The sequence below is a fragment of the Phragmites australis genome, chromosome 16, assembly GCF_958298935.1.
Source record: "Phragmites australis chromosome 16, lpPhrAust1.1, whole genome shotgun sequence".
NCBI lineage: Eukaryota > Viridiplantae > Streptophyta > Magnoliopsida > Poales > Poaceae > Phragmites > Phragmites australis.
In genome coordinates this window covers 26,977,297-26,999,768 of record NC_084936.1, presented here as the reverse complement: position 1 = coordinate 26,999,768, position 22,472 = coordinate 26,977,297, and the positions used below count along the sequence as shown (strand labels likewise).

Below are 22,472 nucleotides of genomic sequence, written 5' to 3'. Positions count from 1 at the left end.
AAATAGATATTTTTTTCAATTAACCTTATTCCAAATAAATGCTTTGTATTTGTAAAATTTTCGTGAAACACGTATGTCCCAAACGAGCCTCCACTGCAGGGGAAAACTTTCATGGATGTCACACACTAAAATTCCGATTTTAGGTTTTGAGCATTTTAAAATAATAAAATAATATATTTTTTAAAATTTCAAAGCTTTTTCAAAAAAATAGAGTTTTAAAAGAATTTATTTTGTGTGATGAAAAATGTATATATAAAATATTAGAATAGGTTGAAGAATTTCAAAGTTGGATAAATTCTTGTGCTATTTTTTTCAATATCGTCCAAAAATCCTTCGTGAACAATCTCATCTCACATCCTTTTGATTCAACCCATCGTGCACTATCTTTCCTCAATATTTTTCTCTCTAGTCTGTGGCTTCAAACCATCAACATGCCATCAACCTTGTATGTGCATGTACTTGATTATTTCCATCCACTTCCAAATGACGTCGTCCCTTCGTCTGGCAGCTATGACCGGCCAACTAAGCTCGAGTAAGTGCTCGATCAAAACGCATTGACATCCATCAAATAAGCAAAACCGATGGTCACTCTATCATCTTTCAATTCCAAGCAAATAGAGTGGAAACCGCCGCTTTTATGGCCATGGCAATTGAAGCCAACCGTCGTTACTCCTCGTCGCCCAGCCTCATCTTCTCGTGTAGTTTCAGAGTTCAACACTACCTCAAATGCAAATCTTGACAATACCAAAGTTGTAGGCCTCGTCGAGAGCTTCGATTTGCACCTATGTAAGTCCGCATTTGGATAATGGATCTAGAAGTTATTGCCTCTGAGATTAGTGATGCGCATACAAGGCTAAATTCAAATAGTTTATCTTGTGACGCATTTTTGAAAATCAAGCTGGTATTTTCAGATATTGGAATGAATATCAAAGTTGTAGATCTTTTCGAGCACTATATCATAGAGTCCAAAAACATCCAATTTAGAGTACAGACAGTGAAGATATCATCCTTGAACCAGAATCATTCATTTCATATTCCACCAGTTCGTTTCATCTTCCACCTCCGGTCGTTTCCTCTCCCCACTTCATGGCCAGCCGCACCAGCCCCATAAATAGGTCCAGAATATCCCCTACCCCTTTTCCACACCCAAAACCCTAGCAGCAGCCGCTATCCTGCCCGGGCGTCGTTCGCTGTCACAGACAGCCACATCGCCGTCATTTGGCATCCGCGTTCCAAGAGATCTAGAGCACAAATCACCAAGCACCTTCACCACCGTGAGACCCTAGCTGTAGCACACGACTTCACGAAGTAGCATGTCCAGAGGAGAACAGAAAACGCTAGGATCTATGTCGCCGCCAGCGCTGCTTTGTGTCTAGCCACGTCCAGGGCGCGAACTGACAATCTCATCGGTGTTCCCGATGCATCCAACTAGATCATGCTACACCACCCATGTCCTCATGTAGAATGTCAAATCCCCATCAGGATCACTAAAGGGTTTGTCCGCATCAACAGTGACGCAGCGGGAACGCAAGCCCAAATGTCAACACCACCACTGAATTGGATCTTAGATCCTGTCGATAACGGTACATTTTTACTGCCCCGACCACCACCATCGTGTGTGCCTCACCATGTTCTACAACTCTATATGAATTCATTTACTTATAACCTTGTGTAACATGCCATTCTTTGCTCCATGTCTTTTTAATCGCGTCGTCGCTTGATGGCATCGACGTTCCCGGCGCTCTAGCCCTCCAAACACTGTGCCCATTTGCTACCGAGTGCCCCTAGTGTTCTTACACAACAGTACGAAGTGGATAGCCTAGAGGAACAATGAAGTCACTGTCATCTATGTTGTCGTGCTTGCTGCCTCACACTTGGGCGTATCCAGCGCGTGCATGAGGGATTATGTCCGCGTTTCCATCTATCCTGAGGCTATATTGATGCACCAACTATGTCACAGTGTGTTTCAGCAAGCCATCTACATGTCCATAGGAGATCTCAGCAGGATCTACAGCGACACCACCAGGAACACGATCCCAACTTCCAATATCGTTGCACAATCTCACCAAAGTTCCAACCGATCGATCTCCTTCTCAGGTGAAGTTCTATCCAAACCTCTACCCTAGCATTGTGTTCCTGATATATATGAAGCTCTGTGTTTAAGTACTTTCATTGAATTCATAATCTATCTCTGGGAACACGAGTGTCTTTGTTGTTGCGTCTGTTCGCGGTCACCACCCAAACCTAGCAGTATTCGTCGCTGCTTTGCCGCTACCTCAGAACATCCCTGCCTTTACCAACAATACCACAAAGATTTTCTTCTTGCGTTCTACGTTGTGCTTCCCTTGTTTCGCTAAAACACCACTGAAGCCCAACGTCGATGTCAGTGGCTACACGCCCAATCCCGCCTCCGACAAAACCCGGTCCCCTCCGTCGTGCATGCGCCTCCACACGTCGTAGCCAAAGTGAGCACCTCCTCGAGTCCATAGCAACATGGGCGCCTGTTCTGAGCCGATTGCCATCGCCATCAAGCCACATCACACCACCGACACCAAGAGCCCACCGCCAGCCATCGCCCTGTTCCGCTCTCCCTATCCTCTCTGTTGGTATGCGTAATTGCAGAAACCCCCCCTCCATTTCTCTCTTTTGTTTCTACCTTTATTTCCTAGCCCCTACCTTTTATAGTCAATTCTGTTTCAGTCCTTATAATTCAAATAGAGTTCATCATTTCAAATCTTGTTCAGTGAATTTTATCTAAATTCCAAGACACTTTGTAAATTCATCTAAATTAGGCAAGTTTCCAACAAATCATCCTTGTTCATATTTGATTGGTCACATGGTAATATATAATTCTAGATATTATTTTAATAACTGGAAGCATATCAGATGGCTTCGATGTGTAGAACTCACATATCGTTGCACATAGGATATGAATTCAATATTAAAATAATATTTATAAAATTATATAAGATCTCATATGTCAATATTCTCAGATATCTTTGTACGTCCTTCTCCGGCAAAACCCTAGTTTTCATCGTCTTCATGTTAAATCTAGTCAACCCAGTTCTTTCTTCAATGAAAGCTCCAACTCTTAGTTCATTCCTCTTTTGATTTGCAAATTGGGTTCATTTTGTATTTATTTAGTTTTACTTCCTTCTTCTTCCATTTGCTCAATCTCCCTCCTAGTCCCCTCTATTAAGCGGGACAGATGGAGGGCATGAGGAAGCCAGGGCTCCACCATGGCGGCGGGGATGCAGGGGGGTGAAGATCAGGTGATTTTATAAACTCTGATTTGAGATGTGCGCCTATCTTAATTTCTCAAACAGATTGCGGTGATGTAGAATGGAACCAAACTTTTCTTCAGAGGATTGCGCATATGGGAAGCATTTGATGAACTCTTGGCAAAAGGAATGGACACTGCTAAACAGGTTTAAGCCATTGATTTTCGTATGCTAGAGTATTAATGTCGATGTAATAGGTAAGGGGGTGCCCTACCTGACGGGCCCCACGCTATCACGTGTCAACCGGTGGGCGAATACCCTCAGGACCATGGACTCACTTTGCGACCAGGATATGGCTCCTGCAACCAGTCCCCTGGTCGAGGACAAAACCTACGCCCAACCCCTAACCGATTAAATCACATTTAATGCCACTCACTTAAGTGTTTTTCTTCCTCAAGCAATCTCTTTCAGCGAGCAAGGTCGTGAGAAGGCATGGTGGCGCAATGACTCATCCTATATCATTTAATGCTACGTTATGGCCTCGCAAATGAGTGTGACGACATTCGGTGGTGGGACAAGGTATGCAGGATGACCAAAGCAAGGCATGCATGCCTATCCTTCATCATGATGATCTAAGAGTAGTTGGCTCTGTCAGATGTAGGTCTGCCACAGAGTTTGGCACGGTCTGTTTGTATGTAAATATTTTCTCCTGTTATATAAAGGGGGAGGACCCAGCTTATAGGAGAGCAGCAAAAAACACATTATGTAATAAATTCATCAAATCTATAAGAAAATACATAGGATGTAGGACTATTACCCTACGAAAGGTCTGAACCTAGATAAAGTCCTCGTGTTTTTAAGTTCATTAGATCCAACCTAAGAAACATTGATCAATGCGTCCATCAACCGGAATATCCCAAATTAATTATTAGGGATTATCCCGACAATTACATTGTTCGTGCTTTCAGTAATCATTTATTTGGCTAACAAAGTCTTTCAGTAGTAGTTTTTTTTTCAGTCATGAACATCTGTCAGAACAACACACGTTTTAAAATATTAAGTGAAACCACATATATTTGATGCTATTGTTGTTGATCATTTATTCACTCACTATCTTCCCATAGCTTTCAAAGGTGTGGTCAAGCTACGTTAGATGATATTCCCACCGGAAATAGTCTTCATAGCCTTTGTTTTGAATTGGTTGATCTGTTTGTTGGGATCAAAGCATATCATGTTTATAACATTGATTGGTAGTTACTACTGTTGACGGGTCATGCGATAAAACACCCTTTTTTTTTTACAAGTTTTACTGGTTCTACCAAACATGAGCATAACTTGCATGGGAATGGTAAACCCTTACAATTAGAGATATATATTTTTTTTGCCACCGGATGGCATATTTCAGTGTGGAAAAGTTAGCTAAATTGCCATCCTTATCAGGGGTCCGGTGGCAAATTCTCAATTTTATTCTTACAATTAACAGCAAGTGGATACACTCATTTGGTTAACAGAAGTCCATGACTTAAACAATAGCAGAATCTTGCTGATAGGTCCAGTTTTACAAATGTTTGTACTTCTTTTGATGATGCCAAAGGTATATCTTCTGATGCTGTTGAAGAAAAATTGGAGTACTCTTACTAAATCTTGGTGGGCTAAAGACCCTGAACTATGTTCAACCATTTTTTGTTCAACCTGTTTGCTGATCCAATAAGTGATTGTTTCTGATGCTTACAAGTACATCGTTTTGCACTTGTGTTACCAAATCACTGGCTTGTAGGTTGATCAGTTCATCAAACAGTTTTCAGACAAGTTGTGTTGTTAAACGCTCCATCCAGTGAAAAATAACTGATGTTCTGGGATGTGTGAAGTCAAAATTTTGGCTATCGTTATTTATATAAATGTTGCTTGGACATATAAAAATTATGTATAGTTTCGACCTGAAAATGGTATTTATCATTTCACTAGGCTTTATAAATATGTTATGAATGTATGCCATTACAATTTGGTGGTCAAAGTTGTGTCTTCGATGTTGTGCTGTTGTCCAAAACTCCACTTAAAGCAACTGAGGCTGCAGTCATTGATGCGAAGTTCTCAACTTCTCAACGAACTCATCTATCCTAAATTTTACTTAATGATTATGATGTCATGATATGACATACTGTGCTATGTGATTTTTACACCCCCCCCCCTTTTCACTCATACATGGTTACAAAGAAAGCCTGTGGATCATTAATGAATATATTGCACATTGTTACTGCACGGCTATTATTGTATTATATGATTCCTCGTGGTCAGTTTTAAAGTTAGATTTGATACAATTATATGGCATTGGCTTCATGAGGAATGATACGATGCCCTTGCCATAATTTTATTCATATACTGTTGTGTACTCATAGAATTCTCATAACAGGAACTAGGGGAAGCATACCAAGTGCTCAGTGACCCCACACAGCGCCAAGCTTATGACTCATATGAGAAATCCGGCATCTCGACGTATGCTCTAGTTACAAATAAATTATGTGCCGTTTCTTGTGAAACATACTAGGTCCCGTTTGGAACACGGGAAATTTTTCCTATTCTTGTTTGTTCCAAACAAGCCAAAGAGGGCCGTAAACTGTGTTCTTGTGGGCTCATGGCAAATCATCATGAGTATTGTATTTGGAACTTTTGTGGAGGCAAATAATTTTCTCCCACACAAAGATGCAACATCCTTACTTGCTTTTTTCAACATTTGATAGGTGTAACGAAAATGGTCTAATTAGGCTATAATTGTGATTTTGGTGATTAATGACAACATACTCATTGAGACTAACATGTTTGTCAAGAATATATGTTAATAAGTCTTATGGATGTAATACATGAAGAAGCTACCGAAGCCGGGATAAAGTTTGGTTGAATTAGAAAACGTCTCAGGAGAAATAACTTCACTGGATGGTCCGGTGTTCACATGGTTAAACACACCAGAGCATTGTGTCCAGAGGTATATGACCTCACCGGATGATCCGTGCTCAGAGGAGGATACATACCGGAGCATTTCCAACAGAGAAGGTTGCAGCTGTTGAAGATCGAATGTCAACACACCAGAAGGTCCGATGATGAAGAGAAGTGCACCGAACAATACACCGTATAATGAACAGTGCAAAGACGAAGAAGAAGACCTCATCGGATAGTCTGGTGATTAATTTGAATACACTGGAGCATTGTTGACAAAGGGGAGAATGCAGTGACCTCACCGGAAGGTCCGGTGCTCTGAAGATTTATAAATCAGAACATATTTTCCAGAGAGAGTTGCATTGGCTCGGCTGGCAGAGGACAATGCATCGGATAGTTCGGTGATGAATTGATGTGCACCGGAGCAATTTACACAGAGAAGATGTTGGCTCAGATGGCCAAGGTATACTCACCGAAAAGTCCGGTGATGAAAGTGAAGTATACACCGAAGTATCTGGTGTTCACAGATGCTTGAGTGGGGTTCCAACGGCTAGTTTGTGAGAGTGTACTCACCGGATGATCTGATGTTACTACTACTGTTCTCACCGAATCATCTGGTGTTAACAACTTTTTAGAGCCATTGGGTTAACGGCTAGTGCGCGAGTTTGAGGCTATAAATACCCCTCCACTCAGTCATTTGAGTGTGCTGGAGTCCAGAGAAGTTCATATACACATGTGAAGATTAGTGAGTGATTAGTGCTTATAGGCCTAGAGAGTGAGTTGTTAGGTGATTACTGCCTAGAGAGTGGATCAAGGAGTGATCCAACAGTGTACCTCTTGGTACGCTGGTACCTTGGAGTCTTGGTAACTCACCGGTAATCTTGTTGACCCTCCGACTTGGTGTGGAGCGGTGGCAAGGCGATTGTGCGGCGCGAAGACTATTACCTTTATGGCTCAAGCTCCGAAGTGATCACAGCAACGAGGAACCGGAAGAGAGGCTAGTGGTGAGATCTTGCCTTTGTGGCTTGGTGGCTCATCCGGATGGAGACCTTGTCTTTGTGACTCGGTAGCTCAAAGGTCGTGACTGGGTGCCAACCGGGAGTATATCCTTTGTGGAGCTCTAACATAGACTAAGGGTGGCATTCATGCCATCGATACTACGGAAAAAAAAAATCCTTGTACCGAGTTTGCTCTCTCTACCTTATTTACGTTTTCGCATTTATTTATTTGTAATTTAACTTCTTAGATAAGTTGCAAGCGCTTTGATCGATAGAGTAGACATATTAGATAAATCTAGAACATATTTAGATAGAAATTAATATAAATTTATCTTGTATTATTTAGAGTCGAAATAGTTTTAAGTACCCTAATTTATCTCACTCTTATGATGTAACTTATCCTTACAACAGGGAAGGAATATTTGATCCAGCAGCAATTTTTGCAATGCTATTTGGTAGTGAGCTTTTTGAGGATTACATTGGTCAACTGGCAATGGCATCAATGGCTTCACTTGATAATTTCGGTGAAATGAATATATTGACGCAAGAAAGCTGCAAGAGAAAATGCAGGTATGCTCCTTAATCAGGATTATTTTATATAACTTCCAGATCGTAGATTAATAATTTAATGTTATCATGGTTGTTGGCCACCATTTGATCCATAATTTTTTTTTGCATTTCATACTCTTTCTGCCACAATATTCTGCTGAATGGCAAACTACAACTGCAGGCTGTTCAAGAGGAAAGGGAAGAAAAACTTGCAGAGATACTGGAAAAACGGCTACACATTTATGTTCAAGGAAATAAGGAGGAATTCGTCCAGCTTGCTGAAGCTGAGGTGTCCAGACTTAGCAGTGCAGGTTTTTGCCGATACTAGTCACCCCCTCCCTTAACTCTAGATATTTTTTTCCTTTTAATCCTGTGCTGCCTATTGCTGTGGGATCTTAGTTGGCGTATGGTATTGAAAGAGCTGTTCTTTTTCTATTATGGACAGAAGGTTTGGGATCAAATATCAGAGGAAAAAGAATAGAAAGAAGGGTTCAGCAGCTGGCTGAGATATGCATACTACTAATTTAGTATGTCTAGATTAGTATCTCTCTTTATATCAGAGTCCTATCCGAGTCAGTTACCTTTGTATGTAGCAGAGTCGGACTGCTATTCGGTGCCTAAACTATAAGACCATCTCTAACCATATTTCCTTCATTCTGTTCCGTTCCCGATTCCCTTTCTCGTTCACATTCTTTTTATTTTCTCTCATCTCCAACAGCTTACCTTCGATGAGATTTGTAAAGGGAAAGGAGAGAGAATCTCGTCTTAAAAAAAATAACCTTAGAAATTCTTTTATGACAGGAACTGTGAAGGGAAACCATTAGAGTGTTGAAGTGAACGAAAATCCCTTCGTAATGAGAAACAGTTGGAGATAGGCTAAAGGCTGCTACAAGGTCCTGTAAGAATACACCAATCAATAATATTCAGTAAAGGTCTTTGCTCACAAATCGGCTTTGATTAGAGCCTCGAGTCACACAGGAGAAACCCGGCGACCTAAGGGCGGTCTGCCCTTACCTTCTTGCTGCTTCCTCTGCTCGCAGCTTGCCATAGTATTTTCTTTTTTTATCATATGGTTCAATAGATAATTAGATATTTTGAGTATACTGCACGTGATGTCATTCTTAAAACCGTTCACTTTAATTGAAACATAACTGGATATCTGATTTCTTTTGCAACCATTTCTTATTAGTTTATTCACCTAAATGCTGCAGAAAATACAAGCACAAGAAGCTCATTCAATTTTCTAAATGCCCTCCTAATTACTAACTGAAAGTAAGGTTTGAAGCTGTCTCTTGTCTGTAAGTAAACGATGTACAAAAGATTGAAGGTGGCCAATATGCCATACTCCCTTGTTCCTGAAGTATATGACAGTGTCATAGTCTGATTAAAATATGTTTGCCAAACCTGTTCTTTAGTGGGATCAATTCTATTTGTTTTTTGCTTGAGGCTATTTTATTATTCTGTTATGCTGTGTGTTCTTTTCTGTGTTTTGCTTACACGGCAGCATATGGAGTTGATATGTTGAACACTATTGGCTATGTATATTCAAGGCAAGCTGCAAAACAACTTGGAAAGAAAGCGATATTTTTGGGGGTTCCATTTGTAGCTGAATGGTTTAGAGACAAAGGACATTTTATCAAATCCCAACTGACAGCTGCCACAGGTAAAACTAGCTAATCAATATCTATTAAGAGTTTTGTCGGTAAATCTTGGAAGGAAATGTTTGTCATCATCTATGTTGATACGCTATGTTTGTCATTTGTTGTCTCATTATTTTGCAGGTGCAATAGCTCTTATGCAGCTGCAAGAGGACTTAAAGAAGCATATGAGTGCTGAGGGCCACTACAAGGAGGAAGAACTCGAAATTTACTTGCAGAACCACAAGCAAATTATGTTGATTCCTTGTGGAAGCTTAACGTTGCTGACATCGAAGCCACACTACCGCATGTCTGTCAAATGGTCTGTCCCAGCAACTGCACCTTTCATGCATGTTATGTGCATTGTATTCATTATTACTTTCTTAACATAACTAGTGTAGCAGTGGATTGCTAATAAGTAACAACACTATCAATACCAGGTGCTTCAAGACGGTAGTGCCAAGAGGGAGGAATTGCGCGCTCGTGCTAAAGGCTTAAAAACTTTAGGAAAAGTTTTCCAGGTATTGCTCACTCATTTGTTCTGTTTAAATATTTATAATGGCGTTGACATTTCCAGTATGTGAGTTGTATTTGCTCCATGTAGCGGGTTAAGCTCAACCCTAGTGAGGGGAAACATCACAAGCGGAGAATATAGATAACATGGATGACAATGATGGTAGCTCCCCTGATTCATCACCAAACGTTGGTGGCCTTGATCGGAGATGAGGCTGCGAGGTGGTGCGACGCCAGAGCTACCAAGCTCTCCTTGCTCTTGGCTAGTTTGAGTAGTTTGGGTCGGTAATCTAGATGCTGTTGGTTCAGGACCTTTAGTCGTTTACGATTCATCCAAAACTGTCCTGGATTCCTGACCCTTCAAGGTTACTGTGTACTTTATGTACTCTTTATTTACTTCTTAATATAAAGATACATAACTCTCCTACGTATTTTATAAAATAAAATGGGAGCCACAAGTCACTCCTAATGCCCCGGTAACTGCTCCTTATTGTAAATATGATTGTTTTGTCGCTGTACATTATCATGTCGTCCAAGTGATCAATATCTGGGAAACCTTTTTCTTTTCATGCAAGACGTTGAAAATTGCTTTCTGTTTTGCTAGAGCCCGTATGTGGAGGCCCCCCAGTTTAACGGAACCTACTGTTCGTTCAACTTCCCGATGCCTACAGCTCCACCTGACGCACAGAGGATCGAATTCTCTAACGAATCCAATCCAATAGATTAGTTTTTTTGAAATTCGTAAATTAAGTAATAAAAAATAGAGAAATAATTAAAGAATACAATCCTTATCGAATTAGCAAGAATTTTACTTCGAAATCCTTTCATTTAAGTAGCAAGTCTTAGCCTCGTTCTATACTCTGATTTGTGAGACCTAACTTAGCTTGGATACCGCTTTTAATTAAATTTTTGTTTTCCAAAATGAGATTTACTATGACGCCAGACTAAGTCTGCATGTACCATTATTCCGTGGAACATTTCTGGCAATACTAGATCATTTGCATGGTGCACCTTTTGCTGTGCCTGTAGTAGAGGAGACGGAGGGGTCAGGTATCCTTCGCACTATTTCTTCAGTTGTGTATGCATAGACTGATGGTAGCAGCCGTGTGTTGTGAAACTGTATACAGGGATTTTCTGGTGCTATTGATGCAGCTGTAGGTCAGCATTGGTGTACATGATACGGTGTCATTTTGTTGTCGGTTAATTCCATTGAGCATTCTGCCATTATCGTGCATCCATAATGAAGTTGCGGTGATTGTCTTGCCCCTTTGGTACCACTGAGGTTGATGCACTGCTCTAGTCTGCTACAAAGAGAATCCTTATGAATTACGGTTAAAAAAAGAGAGAGAAGAATCTGCCATGAACAAGGTCCCTTTTGGAACGTGAGAATCATGTATGAATCATATAGGAATCATGTCGCAAAGTTCTTGCTAGAATTTTTGTAAGGTTCTTCTTTGTTGTCCCGAATAGAATCATGGCAAAGATGGTCAAATCCACTGGTATCGGATGTGGAGGTGTTTTGTGATACTTGACTAAAAACTAGTGTCGTGTACACTTTCTTCGTGCAAAAATGTAAGACGTATTTTATTAAAAATAAATAAAAATTTGATCGATAATTAGTTAAATTATATATATGTTTAGTATACATAATTTATTTTAATATATTTGTATTTCAAAGTACTTTTAATATGATGTCAATTTTAGTAATTGACAATATATTATAAGAGAAATTAGTGAATAAAATTTACTTTTGATGATTTTTCAAAATAAAATGTGTATTATATTCTTGAACATAGAGAGTACTTGACAACCAAATGCTTTGCGATTATTTATGAGACATAATATTTTTTTTTCCTAGTATAAGGTGACAGTCCAGTTGTGATGTCAAATGCCTCTGATCCTGATGATCGAAGACAAGGGAAGTGAAGCACCCAAACAAGCTCTTGCAGTAGGGAAAAGCAAGGAGTCCGTGCAAAGCAGAAGCAGCTCATCTCCCTCCTCGTCTAATCCTTTTTCCTCCCGTTACGCGACAAAATTAGCGAACAGATTCGTATGCGAGAGCGGCGCAGCGCACGCGATTAGCGCCCCGGATCATGATCTGATCCACGCAGCGGCGGCGGCGGCAGCGCCCATCCATTGCTCAGTCCGCTCCGCCCTCGTCCTCACCGATCCGTCACCTGCCGATCGATCAGGAGGCGGCGGCAGCGATGTCGTCCCAGGGCGGCGGCGCCGACGGGTGGGGCGGCGAGGACGGCAACTCGCTCTTCGAGGGTATGGTCCTCTTCGCGCCTGAATCCCACGCCGCCGAGGAGCAGGCCCCAGACCCCGGGCCGCCCGCCGCTCGGCCCGACGCAGATGCGGCCTCCTCCCTGACGCCGCCCGCGCCGCCGCCGCTCGACGAGGACCTCTTCTCCGATCTCACCCTCCTCGCTCCCCAGGAGCCGCCTTCGCTGGAGCAGCACCCGCAAGGCGAGGATCGGGGCCACGCGCTGCCGCCGGCTCCGACGCTGACTCCCCCCGCGGCCGCCCTCTCCCGGCAGCCGTCCTCCTCGTCGCTCCGCAAGAAGAAGAGGGCCGTGCGTATCGGGTACGGCCGCTCGCCTCAACCCGCCCCGCCCTCCCCTCCTACTGCTGCAATCCCTGCTACTACTGCTGTCGTGGCTGCTACGATCTCTGCGAGTACTAGTATCCTCACCGATGCTTCGCCGAATCCTGCCGCTCCTCATACCCCCGACCAGTACCCTGAGGAGCAAGTCGATGTCTATGGCGACGGCTATGAGCAAGACGCAGTGGTGGTGTTGGATCCGGTTGACAATTCTCTGCGTGTAGAGGAGGCGAAGGAGGAAGATGATGAGAAAGAGAACGGTGGGGGTGGAGTTGCAGAGGTGGGGATCGACGAGAGTCTGGCTCTCCTCAGATCCCAAATCTCCGGCAAGCTTGAGTCCATCCAGCAGAGGGCTGCTGCTGTCACGGCCAGGAGGAGGCAGCTGGCGGGTCGGCTGAGGAAGGTGGCGGCGGAGGTGGGCTCTGCGGTGTCCAGGCACAAGGATTTGGAGAGGGAGCTGGAGGAGGCCTGTGAGGCCGAGGACTTTGAGAAGGCCGAGAGGATCAGCAATTCCCTTGTGGCGTTGGAGAAGGAGAAGGATCTGTTGTTGACGGCGCTGCGTGATGCGGAGCGTGACTATGATTTGGTGGACTCGGAGTTGCAGGATGTGCTTGAGTCGCGCATCGCAGCGGAGGAGGAAGCTGCTGCCCTTCTGGAGCAATTTGCAAAGGTAAATCAGCTTTGCTTCACATTAAACTGTGCCTCGAAAGTCAAAACAACCATTGCTCAGAAAGTTAGAAACAGCTAGGCATTCGAATTTCTGCTGCTTGAACTTTGTAGTTAGTACTTAGAAAGAGCTAGTCAAGTATGAATTCGTGCTAAATATGTTCTTGTTATTATGTTTTTTACCGGACAACATAATCTAGGAGTGATCTTTGTTTGAAAAGAACTTTTACAAAATTGATCTAACAAGGGATTTTTTCAGACAAGATATGACATGTAAATTCTGGAATGTCCTATTATAGGGAGAATTCCTTCAGCGCCATCAAAAAGAAGTTCCTCTTCCTTCATTGCTATAATTTTTTTTGAAGTTCTCTCACTGCCATCTGTTTATTTTTCTTTCCCTCTATGCCACTCCGTGGCCGCTCCGCAATTCTTCCATCTAATTTCACTGTGCGTCGGTACTGTTGACGGTACTGTTCACAACCATGTGGTCTTTGATATCTTAAAAAATCAATGGCCTTCTGCTTTTCCAAAAAACCCTAGAATTTTTTTTTACGTGTTCTATAATCCATGTGTAACATATTTTAATTGGATTCACCAAAAAGTCTGTGTAGAATTTAAACTAAAATTCTCAAAAAAATCTACTATTATAACTTCTAACAATTGTTAGAGCTTAAAATAAAATCCCAAAAATCTGGAAAAATTCACTATTCTTATGTGATGGAATAATTTCTAAAATTATTTTCAGCTCTAGGTTATATGGTAAAAAAGTGAGTTCATTTGTAATGCTCTATTTATATTTATTTGCATATAAATATAAATATTATTTCATCACATAAGAAGAGTATTAGTGAATTTTCCTTGATTTTTGGGATTTTATTTGAGGTCCTAACAATTGTTAGAATTTATAAAATTAGTCTTTTTTGGAGAATTTTAGTTTAAATTCTGCACATGCGTTTTTGGTGAATCTAACTAAAATGTGTTGGACATGGATTACAGAACATGTACAAAAAATTCTAGGATTTTTGGAGAAATAAAATGTCACTGATTTTACCTACATAGATGTCCTTGAACCTAAGCAGTCTGGTCTCACCAGAAGGCGGTAGCCGCACCACAAAGGCAGGGATAGAAGGAGATACTAGGAAGATGGATTGATATATTTCTTGCTTGTCTTCCAAATACATGATGTATGCCCCTTATATAGACCCCTAACAACTAGATGATGATCATATCCTGAATCCATATCTCTAACTAACCCTTATTTCTAATTAACTTTTACTTAACCTTTAAGTAACATGTAGCCGGCCCTAAGGTTGTTGCGGCTGGCCACCTTATTGGGCTGCACTAGGCCCATACTGCCCATGATATTACACCCTTCCTTTTGAGCAGCTCGTCCTCGAGCTGCAGGTTGGGTCAAGTTGCAATCTTTGCACGAAGCCTGACTCGATATGCACACATAGGTGCAAACAAACAAAAACCCTGAAATAAGCCTTTTACATCTCGGCTTTATTTCTCTGTTGGCCACTAAAATTAAATAAGGAGCCATCCTGATTTGTAGTGGTATCCCACCATCTCGGTCTGTAGGTGGACCCCACCCCAAATCTCGATGAGATAAACTTTGACGCCATGAGTTGGTTCCCTTTATCTCCTCTGGCAAAGAATGAAAGGACCAAGGTTCATTGGACCAACTCCCGCATGCAGGTTCCCGTTGCTCCTGGTTCCCATGGAAATCCCATGAACAGTGCGAGTGTGGCGGCGTCCCTGCAGTACTCTGGGAGCAACTTGTCCACTAGGCTAAGCTTAGACCCGCTGCTCGTAGTGATCTGCTGCTGCCCCTGCGGTGCCACGTAGCACCTTAGCTCCTCCTTTTCCTCCATCCTTTCAACACAGCTCGTCCTCGAGCAGTGGTGGTGGCCATGGCGGCAGCCCTTAGTAGCCCCATGTTGATGAGTAATCACGACGTATTGCATGAAAGATCAGTGGATAGCTAGCAATGATGATTGAGATGGAAGGTAGGGAGCCCACAGTGCTGATCGACGTCTATGAAGTTGCCAACTTCATGGGAAACCAACATGGTGTAGCAGCGACACCCTTCTTGCCGTGACATGTGACGGCTGTAGGAAGAGTGCTACGACTTTGCAATCCTCCGCACTTTCGCCGTGCTCCGCACAGCCAAAAACACACCATTGGTCGACGACATGGAGATTGCAGCAATTGTGCAGCTATCACAGCAGCAACCTTTTTCTTCCTCACCAAAGGTAGCCTTGGTGCAGTCAAGGACAGCGAGGCCAACGGAGGAGGCTTAGCCGGTGGCAATGAAGATGTTGTTGTTGGCAGTTTTGGTGGCGAAGGCGCAATCATCGTGGGAGGAACCAACAGCGGTGCGAGTGTTGTGGCACGTAGCAGCGCCGCCATCGCAAGCCGTCGATCTGCAAGGCTACCATGCCGGCGCCGCTTGAAGAAGCTTCGTTGTTCATGCCAGACAAAGGCATAGCCTCTGCCACTGCTGCAACATGTTGTGCTTTTTGCTTCTCCTGGGCCACGATCATCTTATGTAGCATGAATTTCATCTCATCAATTGTGTCCAGGATCTCCTTGAATGGGTGGCTAGCCAGGATCTGCTCGAATGGGTCGTTGGCCTCAGGGACCAAATGGAGCTTAGCAACAGAGGCCATGTGAAGGTATCCCTGGCAGGTCTTGCAGATCCGTGCAAGGTTGGGGGTGCGCCTAGCTTGGTCGGCTGACGTCGGGTGGTGGAGCGGAGGTTGGATCCAACGGCGACACGAGCGGATCGGCGAATCCCCTCGAGTTCAGCGGAGCAGGTGGACAGCGCCAGGCGGGCCAGGTGGCACGGATCCAAGCACTGGGGTCCGTCCGCGCCGACGGAGCTGTGGCCGGTGCCGGAAGATCTGGGGGAAGGCAAGAGATCCGACGAGGGCGGAGCGACCTGACACGGGAGACGGCCGGGCGGTGCGCCGGACCATGCAGGGGAGGTCGGAGCCGAGAGATCCAACGGAGGAGCGGTCGGGCCGGACGGGAGGTGAGCAGGAGGCCCGATCTGGAAGGTTACAAAGGAGATGGCGATGCGGGGCTTAATCGATATGTGTAGATGTGAAGGAGACGGCTGGTGGACAGGGTCAATCTCTGGGGATACGAAGTAGATCGGAACCTGAGCGCTCTGATACCAAATGTCATGTACCTACGTAGATGTCCCTCAACCCAAGCAGTCCGGCCTCACCGGAAGGCAGCAGCTGCAACACAAAGGCAGGGATGGAAGGAGATACTGGGAAGATAGATTGATATATTTCTTGCTTGTCTTCCAAATACATGATGTATGCCCCTTATATAGACTTCTAACAACTAGATAATGATCATATCTTGAATCCTTATCTCTAACTAACCCTTATCTCTAATTATTACTTAACCTCTAAGTAACATGTTGCAGCTAGCCACCTTATTGGGCTGCACTGGGCCCATACTGCCCATGATAGATTTTTGGAGATATCAAACGATCACTGTGTTGTAAACAGTACCATCAACAGTACTGACGCATAGTGAAATTCGGCGGAAGGATTTCTGGAGCGGTCACGTAGTGGCAGAGGGGGAAAGAAAGATAAAATGGATGGCAGTGAGGGAACTTCAAAAAATTTAATAGCAATGAAGGAAGATGGACTTTTTTTTATGGCACTGAAGGAATTCTCCCCCTATTATATCATGTGTATAGTGTTTGAGTCTAAATTTTGTCGAAGCTTTTGAAAAGTCCAAGCAGTTTTTCTTTTGGTGATGCACTGACGTTCAAAGGAATAATTATCCACTATAATTAGGATGTAAAAAGTACCGAAAGTTTCATATAAGATAATATTTGAGACAAAAACTTTTTTGCTCCAGGTTATAATTTAACCCACACTAATAAAAATTGCAATTCTATACGACTGAAAGAGTACTATTTACATGTATGGATAGTTGTTTAAGTTTCTGAATTAGATTGTTGTGCTGCGTCACGTAGCTTTGCCTACTAGATCTTTTCTTCCAATTATGAAACTTACTGCAATCATCTGTCCAACTTAATTAAACCCACAGTTAAAGTAGATGCAACTTACAATGATGTACAATACAAAAGTAAACAACAAGCAATTGCTAGTTATGCAATTTAACAGTTAAAGTTGATGCAACTTACAATGTTGTACAATACGAAACTAAACAACAAGCAATTGCTAGTTATGCTAAAATTGCACAGGGGCAACTGCATTTCAGTTTCTGCTCTTTTAGTTGATTATTAATACAGTAATACTTAAAACTCTACCTTTCTTAGGATGCCACTGACCATGCTGATTCAGAAAGCAAGCAAGCACAAGAAATGTCCTTGAAAGAAATAGAAGGGTGGCAAACATCAATGGAGTTACTAGAAACAAAGAAGTTAGAGATGCAGGTTGAAACACAATTGGTTTTGGCAGCGCGTTCAGGGTTGGAAGGCTCAATAGAACATTTGGTTGAAGATGACAAAAAAGAAAAAGATACGCTGAGTAAGAGAGGAGAAATCCTCGCTGAGGAGTTAGCTGGCCTTCTAGAGTTGGTGAGGTTGAAGGAATCAGAGATAGCTGAAAACAATGCTCAGATCCATGAGGTTCAAGAAAGGATCAGTGCCGTGGTCTCCAAATTTCATGGCTCTCAGTCAGATATTGACTTGAAGCTCAATTCCCTGCAGGAAGCCCAAACTAAAGTGGATTTAGAGACTGAAGCACTTGTCTTAAAAAAGAATGAAATCGATAAATTCATCACTTTAACAGAACAGAAAAACTCAGAGTTGAGGGAAATTATTGGTTCTTGTTCATCTGAAGCAAAAACTTGCCAGCAATCAGTTGAAATAAGAAGAAAACTGGCATCATCAATTTTGAAGTCAAGAGAGGATAGAATTGCGTTGCTAAAAATGGAGGAGGAAATTTTGCAAGACATTCAAATGCTCAGGCAAGAAATTACTGATGCAAGAACTAGTCTTCAGGTACATCAGCTCTTCTTTTAAGTGTTTTTTTTTTTTTGTTGATAAAATTGAGTGTTATGTTTGGTGTTGGATGAAAGCTATCCTAAACCTTTTACTGGATTTGATGGCTTGCAGGAGATATCTTCAAGGAGATCAGGCATACAGCAAGAGATGGCTTCAATTAAGCAGAAGTTGAGCTTCATTGACAAAAGGGGCCCTGAACTAGAGGCTGAAAAGAAAGTTGCTGCTGCTGCGAGAAACTTCAAGGAAGCAGGAAGGATAGCTGCGGAAGCAAAAGCTCTTAATTCCGAAAAGGAAGAACTGCACGCTAAGTTGGAGAAAGCTGCTATTGATCTAGAGATAATAGAGAAGGATATCGTAGCAACTACCAACAAGATACAGGAATGTGAAGGGCTTATTGTACTCAAAGAAAAAGAGTCAGCCATGACAAGTTACAAAAGACTTCGTTTGGATTGTGCTGCTGCTAGAGCAGAATTGATTGCTGCAACTGAAACGGATGATAATGAAGAAGTTGAGATACTACATAGAGAAGCTGAAGCTGCAGAGTCTAAAGCAATGGAACTAAAAACGTGCTATGATCTCCAACTGGAGGTCGATGAGTTCATGTTTCAGCCCGTAGTCCCTATAGCATTCATAACAAATTCAACAGGGCAGCACTTGGCGGAAATTGCTTCTTCATTTGGCCTATCTCCCCAGAAATGAATTGGACAGTGGACTTGCATACAACCAGGGCTGTCCGATACGGTATCCAAACTTTCTGCCAGCACCTGTGCATATTGGAGGGAGCACCTGTGCTGTAGTGAACTCTCCCTCTTTCAGGATGTCTTGCTCAATGCCCCTCTTTAACTCCCAGCATTTGGAATCTACTCTGAACAGGAGTAGGGGTCCTAGGCGAGATCAAGTGTACATCCGTTTTGCATACTCTTTGGGGATTTTGTACCCCCCCCCCTCCCCTCATTTTTTTGTGTACACTAAGACTGTAATTCTTGTTGTACCTGTTTTGATTGAATTACAGTGACATGTCATCATCAATCATAATTCTTTTTGGAGAAAAAGGATGTAATCAGAACAAGATGTCCAGGAATAAAACTTCTGCATTGCCTTATTATGTTGCCAGTTGCCCATGGGATGAACTGACCGCTAACCAGTTATTCAAACTGATGAAATTACAGCTGGGTAAGACAATTTTGATAAACCAGCGTCTTGGTGGCAAGGAAGAAGGTGCATGCAATGCAGATGCAGCAAGGTTGGTAATTCAGGCCTTCTATGTTGTGACCTTTTGCAGGATGGGAGTAGTTTCATCCAGTGGAATGCGGAACCTGTGAGCCTCCTAACTCCTAAGCTGTTGTGGAATTTTTGCACATGTCCAAGCCACTCTCTGGGCATATATAATATATCCTTGGCTCAAATCCCAGGAGCACCTACAGTCTGAGAGAATGGCGAACACGGCCAAGGGCAAAGTCTGCGTCACCGGGGCGTCTGGCTTCGTCGCCTCTTGGCTCGTCAAGCGGCTCCTTGAGTTTGGGTACCATGTTCTAGGAACAGTCAGAGACCCAGGTCCGTTTCCTCTCATTCTGATGATCTTAATTAACCTTCTCGGCTCCTAATTTATGTCCATTCTTGTTACTTCTTGTGAAATGAACAATTACTGAAGGTGACGTGACTTATAGGTAATCACAAGAAAGTAGCACACCTCTGGGATCTAGCTGGTGCGAAGGAAAGGCTGGAGCTTGTGAGAGCTGACCTCTTGGAAGAAGGAAGCTTTGATGACGCTGTGATGGCTTGTGAGGGCGTCTTCCACACTGCGTCTCCCATCGTCACTAAATCTGATTCCAAGGCATGCTAAACACTAACTATGATCACTTCACTCTTCTCATCTTTTTTCACATGTATGATGGTTATATGCCTTAACAAATAATAATGGAAACATGATGATTCCCCACTTCGCAGGAAGAAATGCTTAATGCAGCAATAAATGGCACTCTGAACGTGCTACGGTCATGCAAGAAGAATCCCTCGCTCAAGAGGGTTGTTCTCACGTCTTCATCGTCGACTGTGAGGATCAAAGACGAAGCTGATCTGCCCCCTAACGTGTCGCTAGATGAAACATCATGGAGCTCCATTGAGTTCTGCGAAAGTCTCCAGGTGAGCCTTGGACAACCCAATTCAAATTCACACTTTGATCTTGTGCCAGTGCAAACATTTTTCTCTGAAGAATATTGGGTCTCTTTCCATGTGCGCCGGTAGATATGGTACGCTGTTGCGAAGATCCTCGCGGAGAAAGCAGCCTGGGAGTTTGCCAAAGAGCACAAGATCGACCTTGTGACTGTTCTTCCGACCTTCGTTGTCGGACCTAATCTATCTCCTGAACTTGGCCCCACTGCTTCCGATGTCCTCGGCTTATTTCAAGGTATGTGAATCCTATCTGCCCACATCATTCATCAGGTTTAGCAAGTCGTAATTGCCGGTCCATCACACTCTGCATAGACACATGCGCAGCTTTTCTGCGTATTCTCGAAAAGAAGAACCACGCTCCGCACAGGTTCTAGTTTCTGAATGTCAATAAAACCTTGTTGCAGGAGTGACAGAGAAGTTCACCGTGTATGGGAGGATGGGGTACGTCCACATCGACGACGTCGCTAGCTGCCACATCCTGGTCTACGAGACCGCCGGCGCTCTGGGGAGGTACATCTGCAACTCGGCGGTTCTTGACAACAACGATCTGGTCGCCTTGCTTGCGAAACGGTTCCCATCATACCCCATCCCGAAGAGGTCAGTCACACAGAAATCTACGCAGCATGCACACTTATTCTTCTTTTTGGACAATCTACCTGCTACAGCTGTTATCTGCGTAATGCCTAGATTGACCAGAGATTACATTCATTCACTCATTGTCTTGACGAGATTATATTGTGTGCGCAGTTTACCCAACATCTACGGCGAGCAGTCGTACCATTACAGCACGTCCAAGGCCCGGGAGCTGGGGCTGGAGTTCAAGGGAGTCGAGGAGATGTTCGATGACGCCGTGGACTCACTCAGAGGCCATGGCTATCTCCCGGAGAAAAGTGGAAGCATGCTTCGCGGATACAATGTAGGCATGATATGATACATGGATGCCCCCAGAAAGACAGATAAATACAGGCTCAGCTGGAAAACAATCCAGTCGCACAAAAAGTGTCACTCAACTCATCGCTCTTCGTGAGATTTGCAAAACCCTTCTAGGTTTCTCTTACTCTGCTCTTGCCTCCGAGAGACTAGCAGATCTTAAGACTGTCTATGACAAGATCTTGTAACCACATGAAAAGAAGAAGAAATAACAGATCTATGTTTCGTCACATTACACATCATGTTGATCATGGTTACACTAGCATTGGACGAACGAGACGATGACAAGATGTTGAATGCACAGAGCGGATTTTTAAAATAATATTATTTTAATGGATAATTGCATAAATAGAATCTGAAATGAGAAAATTATAGGAATAGCATCTAGTTGGCACTTGGAATACCGACTAGGATGATATCGACACACGGTTAGCCAACTAGCTGATGTGGCAGCAGCATGGATGCAGGAACGCTATTTGTTGGTGCTGACAAGACCTGTCAACTCTAGGTGTGCCGATAGGCCGCCTCTCCTTCGGACCGGATACCCAAATAGCTTGTCGGCAACCCTCTAGGAGTCGACAGGTCTGTCGGCTAAGATGCATGTTGGCCAACCAACATGCATGTTTTATTTTTTAAAGTTTTATACACTTTGTAGCAGTTAGCAGTTTTGAGAACTATGTGTAAATAATTATAATTTTAAGTTAAAAAACTTAGAATAATTAATACGTACAAATTTTGGAACTAAAGCTCTGCAGTCAAGTTGATAGACAAAATAGGGAAATACATCACGCTTAGGGTATGGTTGAGTACAAATGTTTGCCTTTCTACTGGTACGGTACATAAGTTAAAATAGCATATACGGTACACAACATGACTAATCTAAACCTCTTCTCTAACGCCTTCTGCTTTGCTCTTCAAGCCATATCATATAAAATCTCGTACCCAAATATATTCTTCATAGCATGCATTATTGCGAACGGGGAGGTAACAATCTTCTTCACGACCTTAGTGCACATCTCCTTAGCCACAAAGGCTGCAATCATGTTCCTATGGGAGCCAAGTCTTCTCTAAATTGCAGGAGTGCTTCTCCACATAGATGCTACCCATGCTTTGTCACACTTGGTCAAATAACCATGCGCTCGTCACGCACAACCTGGAGTTGTGCACTTGATGGTGTATGTTATTGGGTTAGAAATTATCATCTTAAACTCCCTTTTCTCCAAGAAAGTCCATCTCTTTACTACATGCTAC

General features: G+C 43.1%; 2 protein-coding genes and 1 pseudogene across 2 annotated transcripts; all 3 read left to right on the top strand.

The window, feature by feature from the left end:
* The first annotated feature begins 3,239 nt into the window (after nt 1-3,239).
* On the top strand, nt 3,240-10,062 carry LOC133895185 (chaperone protein dnaJ 10-like; annotated as a pseudogene).
* Nucleotides 10,063-11,736: 1,674 nt separating this feature from the next.
* Nucleotides 11,737-19,056, top strand: LOC133895378 (uncharacterized). Its single transcript, XM_062335642.1, has 3 exons — nt 11,737-13,124; nt 17,430-18,116; nt 18,231-19,056. Exons 1-3 carry the CDS (start codon nt 12,057-12,059, stop codon nt 18,816-18,818), a joined length of 2,343 nt encoding a protein of 780 aa, XP_062191626.1. The 5' UTR covers nt 11,737-12,056; the 3' UTR covers nt 18,819-19,056.
* A 135-nt stretch (nt 19,057-19,191) lies between these two features.
* LOC133895379 (tetraketide alpha-pyrone reductase 1-like) lies at nt 19,192-21,453 on the top strand. Its single transcript, XM_062335643.1, has 7 exons — nt 19,192-19,437; nt 19,532-19,673; nt 19,787-19,953; nt 20,067-20,261; nt 20,364-20,526; nt 20,696-20,888; nt 21,039-21,453. The coding sequence occupies exons 1-7, from the start codon at nt 19,342-19,344 to the stop codon at nt 21,220-21,222; spliced, it is 1,140 nt and encodes a 379-aa protein (XP_062191627.1). The 5' UTR covers nt 19,192-19,341; the 3' UTR covers nt 21,223-21,453.
* Nucleotides 21,454-22,472: the final 1,019 nt, after the last annotated feature.